The sequence below is a fragment of the Mobula hypostoma genome, unplaced genomic scaffold (assembly GCF_963921235.1).
Source record: "Mobula hypostoma unplaced genomic scaffold, sMobHyp1.1 scaffold_100, whole genome shotgun sequence".
NCBI lineage: Eukaryota > Metazoa > Chordata > Chondrichthyes > Myliobatiformes > Myliobatidae > Mobula > Mobula hypostoma.
The window spans coordinates 261,481-279,968 of NW_026948183.1; the positions used below are offsets into that span (position 1 = coordinate 261,481).

The 18,488-nt window shown below is 43.6% G+C and overlaps 1 protein-coding gene across 2 annotated transcripts in view; it reads left to right on the forward strand.

The window, feature by feature from the left end:
• The window catches only part of LOC134341505 (NACHT, LRR and PYD domains-containing protein 3-like), a 49,313-nt gene that overhangs the window by 24,168 nt on the left and 6,657 nt on the right, over positions 1-18,488 (forward strand). For both annotated transcript variants that reach the window (XM_063039373.1, XM_063039372.1), the window contains exons 3-6: positions 6,242-6,333; positions 8,085-8,251; positions 16,268-16,439; positions 16,539-16,604. In XM_063039373.1, coding sequence (XP_062895443.1) covers positions 6,324-6,333; positions 8,085-8,251; positions 16,268-16,439; positions 16,539-16,604 — 415 coding nt within the window. In that variant the 5' untranslated portion in view covers positions 6,242-6,323. The remainder of the gene's footprint in view (positions 1-6,241; positions 6,334-8,084; positions 8,252-16,267; positions 16,440-16,538; positions 16,605-18,488) is intronic.

Genomic DNA, 18,488 nt, shown 5'->3' on the forward strand with positions numbered 1-18,488 from the left:
CCATCGTTCTGTCCAGTAGCAGCATCTGAATTGAACCTGTATCAATGTCTGGGGTTGATCATAGATATAAGCTATTTGCAGACACAAGAATGTGATGGAATTTTAACCACTTGATGGAACAAAGAAGTAAACTTTATGGTTATCACCACAATATATTCTGTGATATCTTTTGGGGATATGTGGCTTCCCCATTACAAAATGACTGAGAGCTCAGTATTCATCTTTGTCATAATGAAACTCAGAGCATGTGAGTTGTTCTTTATTTCCTATTTTCAGTTAGTTCTGCTGAGCCACTTCCCCCATCACCAGGGTAACAGCCACCAGAGCTGCAAGGAGTGTTGAACATTTGTATGGCTCTCTGGTCACTGCCCCTCAGTGGAGAGACAGTGACCTCAGGAGTCCGAGTGGATGCAAGGGTGCCTTGAGCATTCACTGTACGGAGTTTATATTGGATGATGTTTATATTGCAATAAAGAGATAACAAATGAATGTAGGGATTGCATTTTTGCAAATCTCTTCAGGATGTCACAAACAACTTGCAGTCAGCAACGTTTGTGCATCAAAAACACAACAACCTGTACTGAGTTTCCAGTGATTTATTTTCATTTTTATATTAAAGGAATTTTCTTATTGTTTCACCATGGGAGATGTGGCGGTGAATTGCACTGATCCAGGTCGCACTCCGCAATAAGATAATAAACATATGTGCTCAACGTACCTGCTGGAAACAAGTTAAAATATATTGCCAGCCGCTGCTGACCCACGGCCCGGGTTCCCCGCCCGGTTAAAGCATCATCAGATTCCAGTTCTGTTATGGGATGGAGGGGAGTGTGAGTTTTAGAACTGGGATTAGACGAGACACTGCTGAATATTACCAGCAGGAAAGAGTCCTGGGAGTGTTGGTGTTTGGGCTATAATCCTAGAATGGGACTCCAGGATTACGGAACTGGTACTGTTCTCCACAGAGATATTACAACTAAACATATCTCTACCTTCCTCGCTCACACCCCGCCTTCTTCTTTCAACAGGGACCACTCTCTCAACAATTCCCTTGTCCATTCATCCCTCCTCACTGATCTCCCTCCAGTCACTTATCCCTGCAAGCGGCCTAAGTACTACACCTACCCGTACTCTTCCTCCCTCATCTGCATTCAGACACAAAACAGTCCTTCCAGGTGAGGCAACACTTCACCTGTGAATCTGCTGGGGTCATGTATTGTACCCCGTGCTCCCGATGCGGCCTCATTTACATTGGTGAGATCCGCCACAAATTGGGAGACCATTTTGTCGAGCATCTCCGTGTCATCTGCCACAAGGGGACTTCGCAGTGGCCAAACATTTTCATTCTGATTCCCATTCCGATGTCTCGATCAATGGCCTCCTCTTGTGCCAAGACGAGACCGCCCTCAGGGTGGAAAAGCAACACCTTATGTTCCATTAGGGTACCCTCCAGCCTGATTGTATGAATATTGAATTCTGCTTCCAGTAAACAAATTTCCCCCGACCCACCCACTTCTCTATTCCCCACTCTGAATTTTCATTTCTGCTCACCAGCCTATTACTTCCCCCTGGGTCCCCTCTTTCCCTTTCTCCCATTGGCAACTCTCCTATTCTTTATTCTCCAGCCCTTGACCCGTCCATCACTTGACCTCACCTATCACCTTCCAGCTCGCCTCTTTCCCCTCCCCGACCTTTTTATTCAGATCACTTCCTCTCCTCCTCAGGAATGAAAAAAGGCTCGTGGCCCAAAATGTTGACTGTTTACTCTTTTCCATAGATACTGCCTGTTATGCTGAGTTCCTCCAGCATTTTGTGTGTATTGTTTGGATTCCCAGCGTTTGCAAGCTTTCTCGCGTTTAAGTATGGTAATTACTGTAACAATTGTGTAGGCTTTGTTGAGATTTTACCTCCATCACCCGGCCCGGAATCGGATCCAAACTTCACCATGATCGATGCCTGGTGTCGATAGTAGTTTTACATAACTCCAGCCCACCGGAAGCAGCCGTTCGGTCTGTTGTGTTCTTGCTGACACGAGGGTTAAACAGAGAAATCGCACCCTCGGGACACTGAATCACGTGTATGAGTAGTTTCATCTTTCCCCGTTCAGACAGGACAGTGAGATCCAGATCTCTCACGTCCTCTCAGGGGACTGGGAAGTTTATTTCCATCTTCTTTCCATGACTACATCTTGCCAAAATGCTGACAGTGTTTTCCGATAAGTGTCCCTAGTAATGAGAGAATTATGTCTTGTTCATTTATCCGGGTTTCTCGGAATTGTGTACATTCCCTCCAGAATTTCTGAAGGAGCAACCCGGGCTGTCTAATATTTCCACATGAATAAAATGGGGAATCTTTATTTTGTGTTACATGTACAGAGGTACAGTGAAAATCGTTTCTTCGGTATTATCCACACAGATTAATACATTACAGCAGTTCATTGAGGTAAAACAATACCAGAGTGTAACAACTCATTATGGTTACAGAGGAAGTGCAGTGTAGGTAAATGTGTGGTGCAAGGTCACATCGATTTAGACTGTGAGGTCAGGAGTCCACTCATCACGCTGGGGAACATTCATTTTGCTTATAACAGCCGAATGGACACCATCCTTGAGCCTGGTGGGATGTTTCTGTTTTATTTCATCTTCGCCCTGTGGGAGGGTGAGAAGTGAGAATGTTCAGGTTGTGGGGATCTTCCATTATGTTGGCTGATTTACTGAGGCAGTGGGAAGTGTAGACAAAGTCCATGGAGGGGAGGTTGGTTTCTATGATGTGCTCAGCTATTTCATTCGGTTAAAGGTAGAGCGGTAACCGTGTGAAGATGTGAAGTACCCGGATGGGATACTTTCTGCGGTGAATTGATAAAGTGTGTGAAGTAGAAAAGGGCATATACCGAAGTTCTTACTGTTTGTTCTGGCTTTGTTATATTGGAATCTGTTATCTACTAGTGCGTACTATTATTTCAGGATCTGCGTATTGCTGGAGGACCATCAGAGATCGGCCATGATACCCTTCTCCCATACGGCTCCATCTACTCATCCCCTGCCGAACCTGTTCAACCTCTGTCCAGCCTGCATCCCATCACCTCAGTGGCATATATCAACCATCTTGTTCACCCGCTGTCCAGCCCGTATCCTACAACCTCAATGATATATATCGACCGTCTTGCTCAATCTCTGTCCAGCCTGCATCCCATCACCTCAGTGACATTTATCAACAATCTTGTTCAACCTCTATCCAGCCTGTATCCCACCACCTCAATGATATAATTCAACCATCTTGTTCAACCTCTCTCCAGCCTGTATCCCACCACCTCAGTGATATATATCAACCATCTTGTTCCACCTCTGTCCAGCCTGTGTCCTACAACCTCAGTGATAAATATCAACCTTCTTATTCAATCTCTGTCCAGCCTGTATCCTACCACATCAATGATAAATATCTAAGGAAAGGATGACAGGTTGAGCATTGACTGGATGAAATGTGTCACACCAGGGTCAGGATGAACTCAGAACTAACAAATGGTTTGGGGTGGGGTGGCATTTACAGTTTAGGGTGTTGCTGATATTTTACAATCAGTTACTATCTGTGCATTAAAATGACGAGGGGAAAAATACTACAGTTGCAGGAAATTTAAAGTAAGGAGGAGCAAATACTGGAAACGCTCAGCAGATCGGCAGCATCTTGACAGTCTCATTTCTGAAACTGGGTCTCCCACCATTTGTCCTTTCAGAGATGTAGTCTGATGTACTGAGTTCCCAGCATTTTCTACTGTATAATTTTACATTTTATTCCTGATACACTGCAGGAAACATGGCAGCCAGCTGTGCCGGGCGAGAGCCCACACAGCAAGAAGATTGTAATCAAATGTGTTTGGTTTAGCTGCTGGGGACAGGCTGAAGTGTACCCACATCCTCTATACAGACCTGGGAACCAGCCAGAGTCCTGGCCCCGGCAGAGGGTCATTAGGTTCCAACTCCACCTCAGTTTGTGAATCGGAAATGGCAGGAACACCACGGCAAATCGCCGGCACCAAAGTATCTTTGCATGGGTGATAATATTGGGCTGGTGACTCTGATGACATGGAACTGGCAGTATACGGGCTTCAGTCCAGGTTGGTAATTCGACAGCTCGGATCGGAATTTTCTCAGTCTGCAGTGAATCTGAAGTCTCGGGCGGTTGGACATTGGTTATGGGGAAATCACCGTCTACACTGCCCAACAGGACATCATATCTGTCAAGTATTTTGGAGATTATTTAAGAGTTAAATAGGGAGTTCGGTGAATTAGGGCAGTGATGTTGTTCTTCTGAACTTTGGTAAAGTCTGTCACAAGATGCCACATGGCAGCTGATCTGGAAGGTTCAGTCACGTTGGATTCACGGGGAGCTGGCGAGGTGGATTCACACCGGGCTCGAGAACAGGGAGCAGAGGGAGATGACTGAAGCTGGTTTTAGCGAATGGAGGCCTGTGACGAGTGGGATGTGTGTGTCAGTGCAGAGACCTCTAAAATTCATTATTCATGCCATTGATTTGTATGCATGGCACGATTAGCAAGTTTGAATTGAATTGAACTAAATAGAATTGATTTCTTACATCCTTCACATACTTGAGGATTAAAAATCTTTACATTATGTCTCGGTCGAAATGTGCAACGTGCAATCAAATTAATTTATAATAATTTGTAGTAAATTGAACAGTCCATACAATATAGAGTATACTCAAATCAGCGTGAATTAATTAGTCTGATGGCCTGGTAGAAGAAGCTGTCCCGGAGCCTGCTGGTCCTTGGGAATTGGGATATAAACCGTTTTTTTTTACAGTCTAAAGGCCACTGTTAGGTTTTCCAGATCTGCTGGCAAATTGCATGCAACACTTTTACATCATCACCTTTGAACGTTTTAAACAATTCAACTGGACTCCTGTCACATCCTGTAGCCTTGTTATTAGCAATGTTTTCTATTGCCCATTCGACTTCACTTTCCAGAATGTCTGGCTCTAGGTCATCGAGGGAGTCACAGCAGGTGTCTTCCTGTTGGGATATTTCCTGTACAATTCTTCAGTATATTTCTGCCATCTCTTTTTGATGTCTTCTGCTGTAAGGGCCTACCCTTCTTTGTCTTTTACTATAGTTATTTTTGCATGAAATGTTCCTTTGATTTCTCTAATCGTCTTGAATAGATCTCTTGTTTTTCTTTTTCCAATTCTGTTGGATTCTTCAGCTTCTTTGCATTGCTCCTTTAAGTACGTTTCCTTACTTCTCCTTTCTATCTTACTGAACATTGTGTTCATTTGGAGGTGTTTGTTTCAATCTCCATTGTCCTTCACTTCTCTTCTCTTCGCTGCTCAGCTTCCACAGGAATCTATTTTGCTTTCCTGGTCTTCTCTTTGTTTGCAATACTTTTCGTTGGCACCTCTTGTTAAATGCTCCTTGCTTCTATCCATAGCTCTTCTGGTTTTCCCTCTACTGGCTTTAATCCATGAATCTGTTTATTTTTGAGTGATGCTATCACTATCAAACTTTGCTGGTACGTTGGTTTTCCTGGTGCTCATCAGTTTCATTCTGAATACTGCAACAAGCAGCTCATAGTCTGAGATTGTCAGAAAACAGAGGGACCGAGGAGTTTAAGTGCACAGTTCGCTCAATGTGGCGACACGGGTGGTGAAGAGGTGTTTACCACGCCGTCCTTCAACATTCAGGGTACTGAGTGCAGGAGATGGGACCATATTTTATTTATTTTTTATTGAGATACAGCGAGCCTCTCTGCCCACTAAGTCCCCCAATTTGATCCTAGTCTTGTGACAGGACAATTTACAATGACCAACTAACCAGCCTACCACTAAGTCTTAAGACTGTGGTGGGCAGCCAGATCACCCGGAGGAAATCCATGCGATCACGGTGAGAACCTGCAAACTCTTACTGGCAGCGGCTGGAATTGCAACCGGGTCGTTCAAACTGTAAACACTTGTATAAGCCGTTGTATAAGTCGTTGGTGAGACTGTGTTTGCAATACAAAGTATAGTTCTAGCCGCTATATGTTTGAAAAGGCTTGGTTAAAGTGGAAAGAGTACAGAGAAGACTTGCGAGTGTGCTGTCAGGGCCAGAAGTCCTCAGTGCTGCAGAGAGGATGGCCACTCTATGACTTTACTCCCTGGAATGTGGGATACTGAGCAGCGACCTCACAGAGTGTTTTAAATTTGAAGGGCAGAGTAACTGACTCACTCTGTTTTATTTGTGTAATTCAGATCATCGCCAGCAGGTGGGGCTTTCTTCCACCCGGACGGCAGACACGCAGCAGACAATCAATCAACGTCATTCAGAGTCAGAATGGACACAGGTATGTTCACTGGGCTCTTTCTCATTAAAACTCTGTCATCATGGTACACGTGTAGTCAAATCATCAATAGTTCAGAGGAATAAACGTAGGCGCTAAATGGGCGCAGCAGAACTGTCATCATTGATCCTACTGGTAAAGCGACCTTGAGATCTGGAACAATTCACCAGGTCCAGCGCGGGGACCTAACAATGGAAATTGTCGAATCACTCCGCTCACCGTGCAAATCTTCACCTGAGTGAAAGGGAAAGGAGCTCCTGAAAATACAGTCGGTGTGGGTGAAACTCAAAGAGGAATTCAACAGCAGGCAATGTAACAGTCCAGGGAGCAGACAGCCGGTGAGAGAAACAGATGTTTCTTTAGGAAGGGCAATGGTGAATTCTCCCCGGATTTTCAGGTTGCTGCTCAAAGGAGATGAGGGAAGTTTCCCGGTGTCTGTTTTCTGTTGCCGAGTTAAAGAATGTTATATTGTGGGAGAACGGGCTGGGTGCAGGGGGCAATGAACAGGAGAAATTTTAAACAGGGAATCTGAGAGGGCTACCAAGGCAATGAATGTCCTTGGCGAATAAGGTTAAAGTAAATCAAGAGGGTAAGTAGAGAGGGCAATGCACACAATGATGGAGGAGCACAGTAGGTCAGGCAGCACCTATAGAGGGAAATGAACAATCGACGTTCCGGGTTGAGGAATCTTCAGCGGAGACTTTGTACATTGAGTTCAGTGTTGTCTTGGTCACATAAAATAGAGAAGGACTGGAGGAGTATTTTTCTGGGTGAAGGTCTGTGACCAGTAGTCTCCGCAAGGATCACTGGCTCGCTATGCGCTGTGTGTGATGTAAGTAACTTATTACTCAAAATAATTCTATATATGGAATCACATAGGCGGACTGATTCTCGATTTACAGACTCGGCGGAGTTGTGTAAATTGGGACTGTTGTCAAAATGTTCATCATCCAATTAGAAATATGAACGGAGAGACACCAAGTACAGTTAATTCGGGCAAATGCGAGGATTTGAACCTTGAGAGGTCAAGTTCACGAACGATGTGTGCAGTGAATGCTGGGGCGATTAGGAAGGCTGATGTATAGACAGGTCTTGTGATGGATGTGCATAGCTCCCTAAACGTGACAACACAATTGGTAGCGTGCTAACGACGGGTTGAGGTGTGAGTATGTATTTTTTAAAGTTGTGCTGTAACTGGTTAAACTTTGGTTAACAGACAATCTCAGTATTGTGCACAAATATGGTAGCCATATCATGAGAATAATGTGAAGGGTCTGGCGAGGGTGCAGACGAGTTTCATCACGATTACAGAATATGATCGGTTACCCAGATAACAGAATATTGGCTGCCAGGAGAGGTCGAACAACCTTGGATTGCTTTTTTGGAGTGTCAGAGTCTGAGGCCTTATCTCAGAGAAGTTCATAAATTTACGAGAGGCACAGCATACTTCGATAGTCTGTGACTCAGTGCAAACATCAACCACTGGGGAGTGAATAGGTTTAAGGTTAGAGGGTAAAGTTTAAAGGTGATTTAGGACACATGTTTTCCACAGAGAGTGATCAGTGTCTGGAATGAGCTGCCGAGGGAGGGACTGGAAACAGATACTCAGCATCTGAGAGGCGTTTGAACGCATGAGTAGGCCTGGAACGGAGGGATATTGATCATGTTCCTGAAGATGGGATTGGTTTAAATTGGCATCGTGTCCGCATACACATGGTACACTCGACTATTTTATGTTCTGTGACTGACTACAGATCTGAACTCTGCAATCTCCGCCTTCCTGTCAAATTGCGAGGATCACCACCTGTTCCAGTTGACGAGATTCTACATGGAGCGACTGGAGCAGGCGATTGAAGAGGGAGTGGAGGGAGTCGGCTTCATGTTAATGGCCGAGGATCACTTCACCGGGCCAGAGTATCACGTAAGTGGAAGGAACATAGACCGAGTGTAGATTCTACTGAATCAATCACAGACCGACAGAACTGGTGTAACGGCACCTCTGGGCTATGAAAATCCTGCAATGCTTGTGCTCAACATCAAGAAAAGAATTTTGTTTTTCAGAAACATTGAACCTTCATTCACCAATATAAACCTCTGTCCAATTTTCTGAACACAATCACTTTTAGACAGGTTAGGATGCAGACAATGATTGAAAGGTGAATTTATTGATGTTATACTTGACAGACATTGCAGGTAGACAGAGAACCACTTTACAACACTCAGTATGACATCACATCATATTCCCAATGCTCAACCTTAATGGCGATTTACCAGACTCTTTTCATTACCCCTGGACTTCCCACAAATCAAATATATACTGATTTCTTTCTCAGATCATTCTCGAGTCAACCTTCAACTCCATCTTCAGTTGAACAGACAGTGCTGAATATAGTCTCTCTTTTCAACAACTGACTCTCTTGCTTTCGATCAATATCCCAACATGCCTTATGGCTCAGTTACCTTCTGTTTCTTGTGACTGTTCCATTTGGAGTCTCTAATTACTACAACATATATTGTTAACACTAGGAACTGCAAAGTAATACAATTGAAAATAGTCCAAGAACTGCAGCTAACACGGAATTACCGAGAAACGCCTTTCTAATGGTCCTCGTGTTACTGGGACGCATTCACCTATAGAGTGGTATATATAATTATCTGGATAGACGGGGTCTGATTAGGAACAGTCAACATGGATTTGTGCGTGGAAGGTCATGTTTGACAAATCTTACTGAATTTTTTGAAGAAGTTGCAAGGAAAGTTGACGAGGGTAAAGCGGTGGATGTTGTCTGTATGGACTTCAGTAAGGCCTTTGACAAAGTTCCACATGGAAGCTTGGTTAGGAAGGTTCAATTGTCAGGTATTAATATCTAAGTAGTAAAATGGATTCAGCAGTGGCTGGATGGGAGACGTCAGAGAGCAGTGTTGGATAACTGTTTGTCAGATTGAAGGCCGGTGTGTAGCGGTGTGCCTCAGGGATCTGTACTGGGTCCAGTGTTGTTTGTCATATATATTAATGATCTGGATGTTGGGGTGGTAAATTGGATTAGTAAGTATGCAGATGATACTAAGATAGGTGGAGTAGTAGATAATGAAGTAGGTTTCTGAAGCTTGCAGAGAGATTTAGGCCAGTTAGAAGAGGGGGCTGAAAGATGGCAGATGGAATTTAATGCTGATAAATGTGAGGTGCTACATTTTGGTAGGACTAATCAAAATAGGACATACATGGTAAATGGTAGGGCATTGAAGAATGCAGTGGAAGAGTGGGATCTAGGAATATTGGTGCATAGTTCCCTGAAGGTGGAATCTCATATGGATAGGATGGTGAAGAAAGCTTTTGGTATGCTGGCCTTTATAAATCAGAGCATTGAGTATAGGAGTTGGGATGTAATGTTGAAATTGTACAAGGCATTGGTAAGGCCAAATTTGGAGTATTGTGTACAGTTCTGGTCAGCGAATTATCTCAACAAAATTGAGAGAGTACAGAGGAGAGTTACTAGAATGTTGCCTGTGTTTCATCTTCTAAGTTACAGAGAAAGGTTGAACCAGTTGGATCTTTATTCTTTGGAGCGTAGAAGGTTGAGGAGGGACTTGAAGGAGGTATTTAAAATTATGAGGGGGACAGAGAGAGTTGACGTGGATAGGCTTTTTTTCCATTGAGAGTGGAGGAGAGTCAAATGAGAGGGCATGAGTGTTGAGAGTTAAAGGGCAAAAGTTTAGGGTAACATGAGGGGGAACTTATTTACTCAGAGAGTGGTAGCTGTGTGGAACGAGCTTCCAGCAGAAGTGGTTGAGGCAGGTTAGATGTTGTCATTTAAAGTTAATTTGGATAGCTTATACGGACAGGAAAAGAATGGAGGGTTATGGACTGAGTGCAGGTCGGTGGGACTAGGTGAGAGTAAGAGTTCGGCACTGACTAGACGGGCCGAGATGGCCTGTTTCTGTGTTGTAATTGTTATATGGTTATATGCTTACCAGACTGAATTTTAGTGAAGAGCCACACATTATCCCGAACCCTAACCTTCCACATGAGACAGCTTGTCATAGTTTGACTTAGCCATAGTCATCGAAATCTACAGTACAATAACAGGCTCTTCAGCCCATCAAGTCCATACTAACCTATTATATGCCGAGTCACATTGATCTGCACACCGACTAGAGACATCCATACCCCTCTCATTCATGTACTTATCCAACTTGTTTTTAACGGTTCAACTCTCACCAGCTTCTGAGTGAAGAAGTTCATAGAAACATAGAATCATAGAAAATAGGTGCAGGAGTAGGCCATTCGGCCCTTCGAGCCTGCACCACCATTCAGTATGATCATGGCTGATCATCCAACTCAGAACCCTGTATAAGCCTTCCCTCCATACCCCCGATCCCTTTAGCCACAAGGGCCATATCTAACTCCCTCTTAAATATAGCCAATGAACTGGCCTCAACTGTTTCCTGTGGCAGAGAATTCCACAGATTCACCACTCTCTGTGTAAAGAAGTTTTTCCTAATTTCGGTCCTAAAAGGCTTCCCCTCTATCCCGAAACTGTGACCCCTTGTTCTGGACTTCCCCAACATCAGGAACAATCTTCCTGCATCTAGTCTGTCCAATCCCTTTAGGATTTTATACGTTTCAATAAGATCCCTCCTCAATCTTCTAAATTCCAACGAGTATAAGGCTAGTCGATCCAGTCTTTCATCATATGTAAATCCTGCCATCCCAGGAATCAATCTGGTGAACCTTCTTTGTACTCCCTCCATGGCAAGAATGTCTTTCCTCAGATTAGGGGACCAAAACTGCGCACAATACTCCAGGTGTGGTCTCTCCAAGGCCTTGTACAACTGCAGTAGTACCTCCCTGCTCCTGTACTTGAATCCTCTTGCAGTGAATGCCAGCATACCATTCGCCTTTTTCACCGCCTGCTGTACCTGCATGCCCACTTTCAATGACTGGTGTACAATGACACCCAGGACTCGTTGCACCTCCCCTTTTCCTAATCGGCCACCATTCAGATAATAATCTGTTTTCCTGTTCTTGCCACCAAAGTGGATAACCTCACATTTATCAACATTAAATTGCATCTGCCATGACTTTGCCCACTCACCTAACCTATCCAAGTCACCCTGCATCCCCTTAGCATCCTCCTCACAGCTAACACTGCCGCCCAGCTTCGTGTCATCCGCAAACTTGGAGATGCTGCATTTAATTCCCTCATGTAAGTCATTAATATATATTGTAGACAACTGGGGGCCCAGCACTGAGCCTTGCAGTACCCCACTGGTCACTGCCTGCCATTCTGAAAAGGTCCCGTTTATTCCCACTCTTTGCTTCCTGTCTGCCAACCAATTCTCTATCCACATTAATACCTTAACCCCAATACTGTGTGCTTTAAGTTTGCACACTAATCTCCTGTGTGGGACCTTGTCAAAAGCCTTTTGAAAATCCAAATATACCACATCCACTGGTTCTCCCCTATCCGCTCTACTAGTTACATCCTCAAAAAATTCTATGAGATTCGTCAGACATGATTTTCCTTTCACAAATCCATGCTGACTTTGTCCGATGATTTCACCGCTTTCCAAATGTGCTGTTATCACATCTTTGATAACTAACTCTAGCATTTTCCCCACCACCGATGTTAGGCTAACCGGTCGATAATTCCCTGTTTCTCTCTCCCTCCTTTTTTAAGAAGCGGGGTTACATTAGCCACCATCCAATCCTCAGGAACTAGTCCAGAATCTAAAGAGTTTTGAAAAATTATCACTAATGCATCCACTATTTCTTGGGCTACTTCCTTAAGCACTCTGGGATGCAGACTATCTGGCCCTAGGTATTTATTCGCCTTTAATCCCTTCAATTTACCTAACACCACTTCCCTACTAACATGTATTTTGCTCAGTTCCTCCATCTCACTAGACCCTCTGTCCCCTACTATTTCCGGAAAATTATTTATGTCCTCCTTAGTGAAGACAAAACCAAAGTAGTTATTCAGTTGGTCTGCCATGTCCTGTTCCCCATAATCAATTCACCTATTTCTGTCTGTCGGGGACCTACATTTGTCTTAACCAATCTTTTTTTTTCCCCTTTTCACATATCTATAAAATCTTTTACAGTCAGTTTTTATGTTCCCTGCCATTTTTCTCTCATAATCTTTTTCCCCTTTCCTGATTAAGCCGTTTGTCCTCCTCTGCTGGACTCTGAATTTCTCCCAGTCCTCAGGTGAGCCGCTTTTTCTGGCTAATTTATATGCTTCTTTTTTGGAATTGATACTATCCCTAATTTCCCTTGTCAGCCACGGGTGTAATGCCTTCCCTGATTTATTCTTTTGCCAAACTGGAATGAACAATTGTTCTCCCTCAAATTTTCTTTCATCTTTCATCCTTAATCCATGAGCTCTAATTCCGGTCTCACCCAACCTTAGTAACAGATGCCTGTTTGCATCTACTTTATCTGTACAATTTATAAAATTTTATACCTCTATCACATCTCTCCTGGTCCTCCTACACTCTATGTCAGTCCTAACCTATTCAAACTTTCCCTATATCTCAGGCCCTCAAGTCCTGACAACACCTTGTATTTTTTTTTCTGCGCTCGTTCACTCTCATTGATATCGCTCCGAGAGGTAGGTGCTCCCATTGCTCCCAATTAGCCTCTGCAAAAATCAATTTTGACATAGTATCCCAACTTCTGTATATAATACTTTGATCTATGAAATCCCATATCCTAAAGGTTTTATCAGGACAACTACGGTTGACAACACTTCTAAGAAATTTTGTATCTGTATTCCCTGATACCTTGTTTTTACCGAACCGCTCAATGCCTAACCAGTCAATGTCTTAATGTTATCGTGGTTTGTCCTCAAAATAGTGCAACACTTCATACTTGTCTTCATTAAATTCTATCTGCCGATCTCCATTTCACTTTTTCCTAGCTGTTCCAGGTCCCGCTGCAAGCTCTGATAAACTTCCTCACCGTTAATATATTGATGTCATCCACAGATTTACTAGCCCTGTTTACCACATTGTCATCCAGAGCATTTATATACAGTATATCACATACAACACCAGTCCCAGTACAGATCCCTGAAGCACACCACTGGTCTGAGACCTCCAGTCAGCCAAGCAAATCTCTACAACCTCTCTTAGATTCTCTCACGAATCCAATATCTAAACTAACTTACTACCATGTCACGAATGCCAAACAACTTAATCTTATTAACCAGGCTGCCAGGAGGGACCTTGTCAAAGACCTCGCTTGAAGTCCATGTAGACAACATACACTCACTTGCCTTCATTACTCGTTTGGTAACGTCATCGAGAAACCATAAGACTGGTTAGACAGGATATACCAGGTACAAATTAGTGTTAACTATCCCTAATGAATCCTTGTCCATCCAAATACTCATATCCAGTCCCTCAGAATACCTGCCAATAACTTTACCATCACTTGTGTTAGGCTCATCAACCTGCAATTCCCTGGCTTTTTCTAACAGCCTTTTCAAACAGCAGAACAACATTATTTTTCCTCCAATACTTCCGCATCTAGCATTTTAAATATTATTACTGGAGCACCTGCAATCTCTGCACTAGCCTCAAACAAGATGCGAAGGAAAACCCTGGGGATTTACCCTCCCTAATCTACCTCAAGACAGAAACCACCTCCTCCTCTGTAACCATAGAGTCCATGATCTCACCGCTGTTTTGCCTCACTCTAAAGACGCTGTATGTCTCCTGAGTAAATATAACTGCAAAAAATTCCATTTTAAATCTCCCCCACCTACTTTAGCTTCATGCACAAATGCCCACTCTGAACTTCAAGAGGACCAATTTAGTCTGTTGGAATATTTTTGTTCTAAATATATTTCATGAAGGATTTGGGGTTCTCTTTTCCCTTGTCTGCTGTAGCAAACTCATGCCGTACTTTCACCCTCTTGATTTCCTCCTGTAGTAACTCTTGCATTTTCTGTACTCATCAAGTACCTCATTTGATCCTTTGAGCCTATACTTGCGATGCTCTCAGGAGCTTGATATTTCTAAAAAAACAACGTTCCCTGAACGAAGGTACCCTTGCCTTTTATTCTGTCAGGAACATTCAAACTCTTCACTTGTGGTCATTTATGCATTTGAACTCTGTACTCTCAAAATATCAGTTTTGGAGGCCCTACACTTACCAAGTACATCTGTACCAGAAGACAACCAGTCCCAATCCACTTTCATCAGATCCTTTCTGGTACCATTAAAATTGGCCTTCCTCCAATTTAGAATCTTAACCCGAGGACCAGACCTATCCTTTTCCATAATGATCTTTAACCTAATGGTATTATGATCACCAGATCCAAAGTGTTCGTCTGCACACTCCTCTGTCGCTTGCCCTGACTTGTTCCCTAATAGAAATTCCAGAATGCGCTGTCTCCAGTTGTGACCTGAATATATCGATTACAGAAACTTCCCTGGACACATTTGACCTACACTATCCCATCCAGCCCTTTCATTCGGTGTGCCAGTCAATAAATGGAAAGTTAGTTGTCTACCAATGGAGTCTTGTTTTTCTTGTTTCTGTGATCTCCCTGCACATTGTCCCTCTAAATCCCATTGATTATTGGGTGCTCTATAATATAATCCCACTAACGTGGTCACCCCTTTCGTATTCCGTAGTTTCACCTATGTAGTCTCATTGGACCAGCTATCCAGTTTGTCCTGTCTGAGCAATGCAGTGACATTTTCTCTGACCACCCCTCCATCTGTAATCCCTCCCGCTCTGTCGATCACCGGTGTCCAGGCCACAACTTCCTTGGAAGAGAGCCCAAACATCCAAACATCTGAAGCCCTCGGTCACGCGCCATCTCATCAGCCACACGCTACACTGTATCATCGTCCTATTTCAGGTCTCACTAGCACGTGGTACGGGTAGCAATCCTGAGAACACAACCCTGGAGGTCCTGCACTTCAGCTTAGCATCGAACGCTATTAAATCACTTTGCAGGACCTCATCACACTTCCTACTCTTGTCATTGGTACCAACGTGGACCACGACCTCTGGCTGCTCACACTGCCCTTAAGAAAGTTTCAGACTCGAACCGAGGTATCCCTGACCTTGGCAACACACCATCCAGAAATATTGTGCTCGTCAACAGAATCTCCAGTCTGTTTTCCTAACCGCGGAATTCCCCCTATTAGTGCAGCTTACGCTTCTCACTCGTTCTGAATCACAAAAACAAACTCGGTACCAGAGGCTTAATGACCGTGGCTTTCCTCTGCTAGGTCACACCCCGAAACAGAAACCTGTATACCTGTTACAGAGGAGTTTCCTGCAGTGGCTGCCTCTCCGCTTTCCCTGTCCTGATGTTCACCCAGTTACCTGTGTCCTGCCCCTTGGGTATAGCGCCCTCCCTGTATAGCTTGTCAGTCAACCTCTCAGCCTCTTGAATGATCCTGGGTTCAACCAGCTCCAGCTCCAATTCCTTAGCACAGTCTGTAAGAAGCTGCAGCTGGATTCAACTCCTGAAGCTGTAGTTGTCAGGGACACTGGATGTCTCCCTGCCTTACCGCACACTGTAGGAAGAGCATTCCACTATCCCGCCTAGTATTCTCACTGTTCTAACTATGAAAAGGAAGGGAAAATATGATCTAAAATCTACCTAAAGCCTCCGCCTCTCCTCACTGAATCATCTCTGACACAAAGACTCAGCGCCCCACTCTATGTCTGGCTCACTCACACTATGTCTGCTCCGCCTAAACCTTGCCAAGTGGATGATTCCCCGCAATATGTGGCGCAGGAAGTCCTGAGTGACCTCGCTCGCTTTTTAATTTTTTTTTCTCCGACTATGAACACTTCAATGGCTGTTAGTGATCTATGGCGAGCAGAATGTGCCGGGTCAGTCCATGTTCGGGGTAGATTTGTACCCATTCCTCCGCTCCTCAATATATTCCCCATTGTTCATAACAGAGCGTGACTGAGCTGGCGGAGAAGGGAAACCGAGCGGGCGCTTCCAAACTCCTCCTGGATCTGGTGATGGAGAAGGGCTCCGGGGCCCGGAGAGTGATGTGGGAATCCTTTGTGAAACTACATCACCATTTACCGAAGCTGAGCAGAATATTGGATGAAATACGGGAACGTGGTACGGTGAACAATACACTGTGTGTTACAGATGTAAATGCTGATGAATTTACAGTATTACACAGAACAGACTTTATGCAGGTCAATCTGTTTTTAACAGGTGACGACCATTTCGCCTACATGGACACTGAACGGGGTTTATCTGAAGTGCCCGCGCATCTGAAAGGTAAGCAATGGAACTGACATCTTAAAGTCTTTATTTCACTCTGAGAGTCTGACTACAGTCTTATAAAGGCTCAGCATTATCTCCTTGTTTTTATATTCGATTCCCCTTGAAACAAATGACCCACTTTCAAATTTCTTACTCACTCTTCCTTCAGTTAGTCCTGACAAAGGGTCTCGGCCTGAAACGTCGACTGCACCTCTTCCTAGAGATGCTGCCTGGCCTGCTGCGTTCACCAGCAACTTTGATGTATGTTACATTTGCCTTCTTTACTGCAGACTTGGCCTGGAAATGAACCTTCTGGGAAACTTGCTGGAGGAATCCTAGTCCTTCTGCACCTTTGATGTTTGGACCTTCTTTCCATTTAGATAATAGTCTGGTACTTTTACCAAAATGTATTATCATACATTTCCAACACTGTATTCCATCTGCCAAGTTTTTCCCCGTCCTTCCAATTTGTCTACGTCCTGCTGCAATCGTATTGCTTCCTCAGCACTACCTACCCCTGCACCTATCTTTCTATCGTTCACAAACTTTGCCATAAAGCTATCAATTCCATCATCTAAATCATTGAGAAACAATGTGAAAAGCAGCGGTCACAATACTTACTGCTGCAGAACACCACTAGTCACTGATAGAAAAGGCCCCTTTTATTCCTACTCGCCACCTCTTCCTCTACACATGCTAATATCATTCCTGTAACACCATAGGATTTTATCTCGTTCATGTGTGGCACCTTATCAAATGCCTTCTGAAAATCCAAGTGAATAGCATCCACTGCCTCTCCTTTGTCCACACTGCTTGTTACTTGCTCGAAGAACAGACTTTTCCTTATTTTGTCATTAGTCTCCAAGTATATTGAAACCTCAACCTTAATAAGAGACTCCAACACTCTCCCAACTACTGAGGTTTGGTTAACTGGCCTATTATTTTCCTTATTTTGCCTTCCTCCCTTCTTAAATAGAGAAGTGATATTTCCAATACTCCACTCCTCTGGGACCATGTCAGAATCAAGTGATTCATGAAAGATCATGACCAATGCTTTCGTTATCTCTCCAACAACCTCTCTCATGTCTCTGAGATGTAGTCTATCTGGCTCTGGTGACTTATCCACCTTAATGGAACTCACTCCTACTGCCCGTCACTCATGGACCACTGCACTTTGCTAACGCCTTCCACAGTGAACGCGTATGCAAAGTACCCTTTACGTTCCTCTGTCATTTCTTTGTCCCCCATTACTATCTCAGAAACATCATTTTCCAGCGGTCCAATATCAATGCTTCCCTCAATTTTACTCTTTGTATAACTGAAAAAAATTGTTTGCTATCCTGTTTTATATTATGGGCTTGATTGCCCTCATATTTCAAGTTTTCTCTTCTTACAGGTTTATTTTTAGTTGCCTTGTGTTGGATTTTAAAAGTTTTCCATTCATCTAACTTTCCACTCACATTTGTGCCATTTCTGTAAATCGTTTTATTCCATTACGATACTGGCACATGTAAATTAAGCCTCTCCCTCTCAAATTGCAGATTGAATCCAATCATTTTAAAATCACTGCATCGTAAGGTTCCTTTGCATTAAGCTCCCAATTAAGATCTGGGTTATTACACAACACCCAATCTAAGATAGCCTTTCCCCGAAAAGTCTCAAGCACAAGCTGCTCTACAAAGCTATCTCCTAGGCATTCAATAAATTCCTTTTTTTGCGATCCGACACCTTAAGTATGCTTGATTTTCCTATTTCCGTTACATATTGAAGTACCCAATTACAATTGTGGCATTAACATTATTACATGCCTTTTCAAGCTACATTTGCAATCTCAGCTGCACATTTTGGCTACTATTTGGAAGCTTATATATGATTCCCATAATGTTATTTTTTACCCTT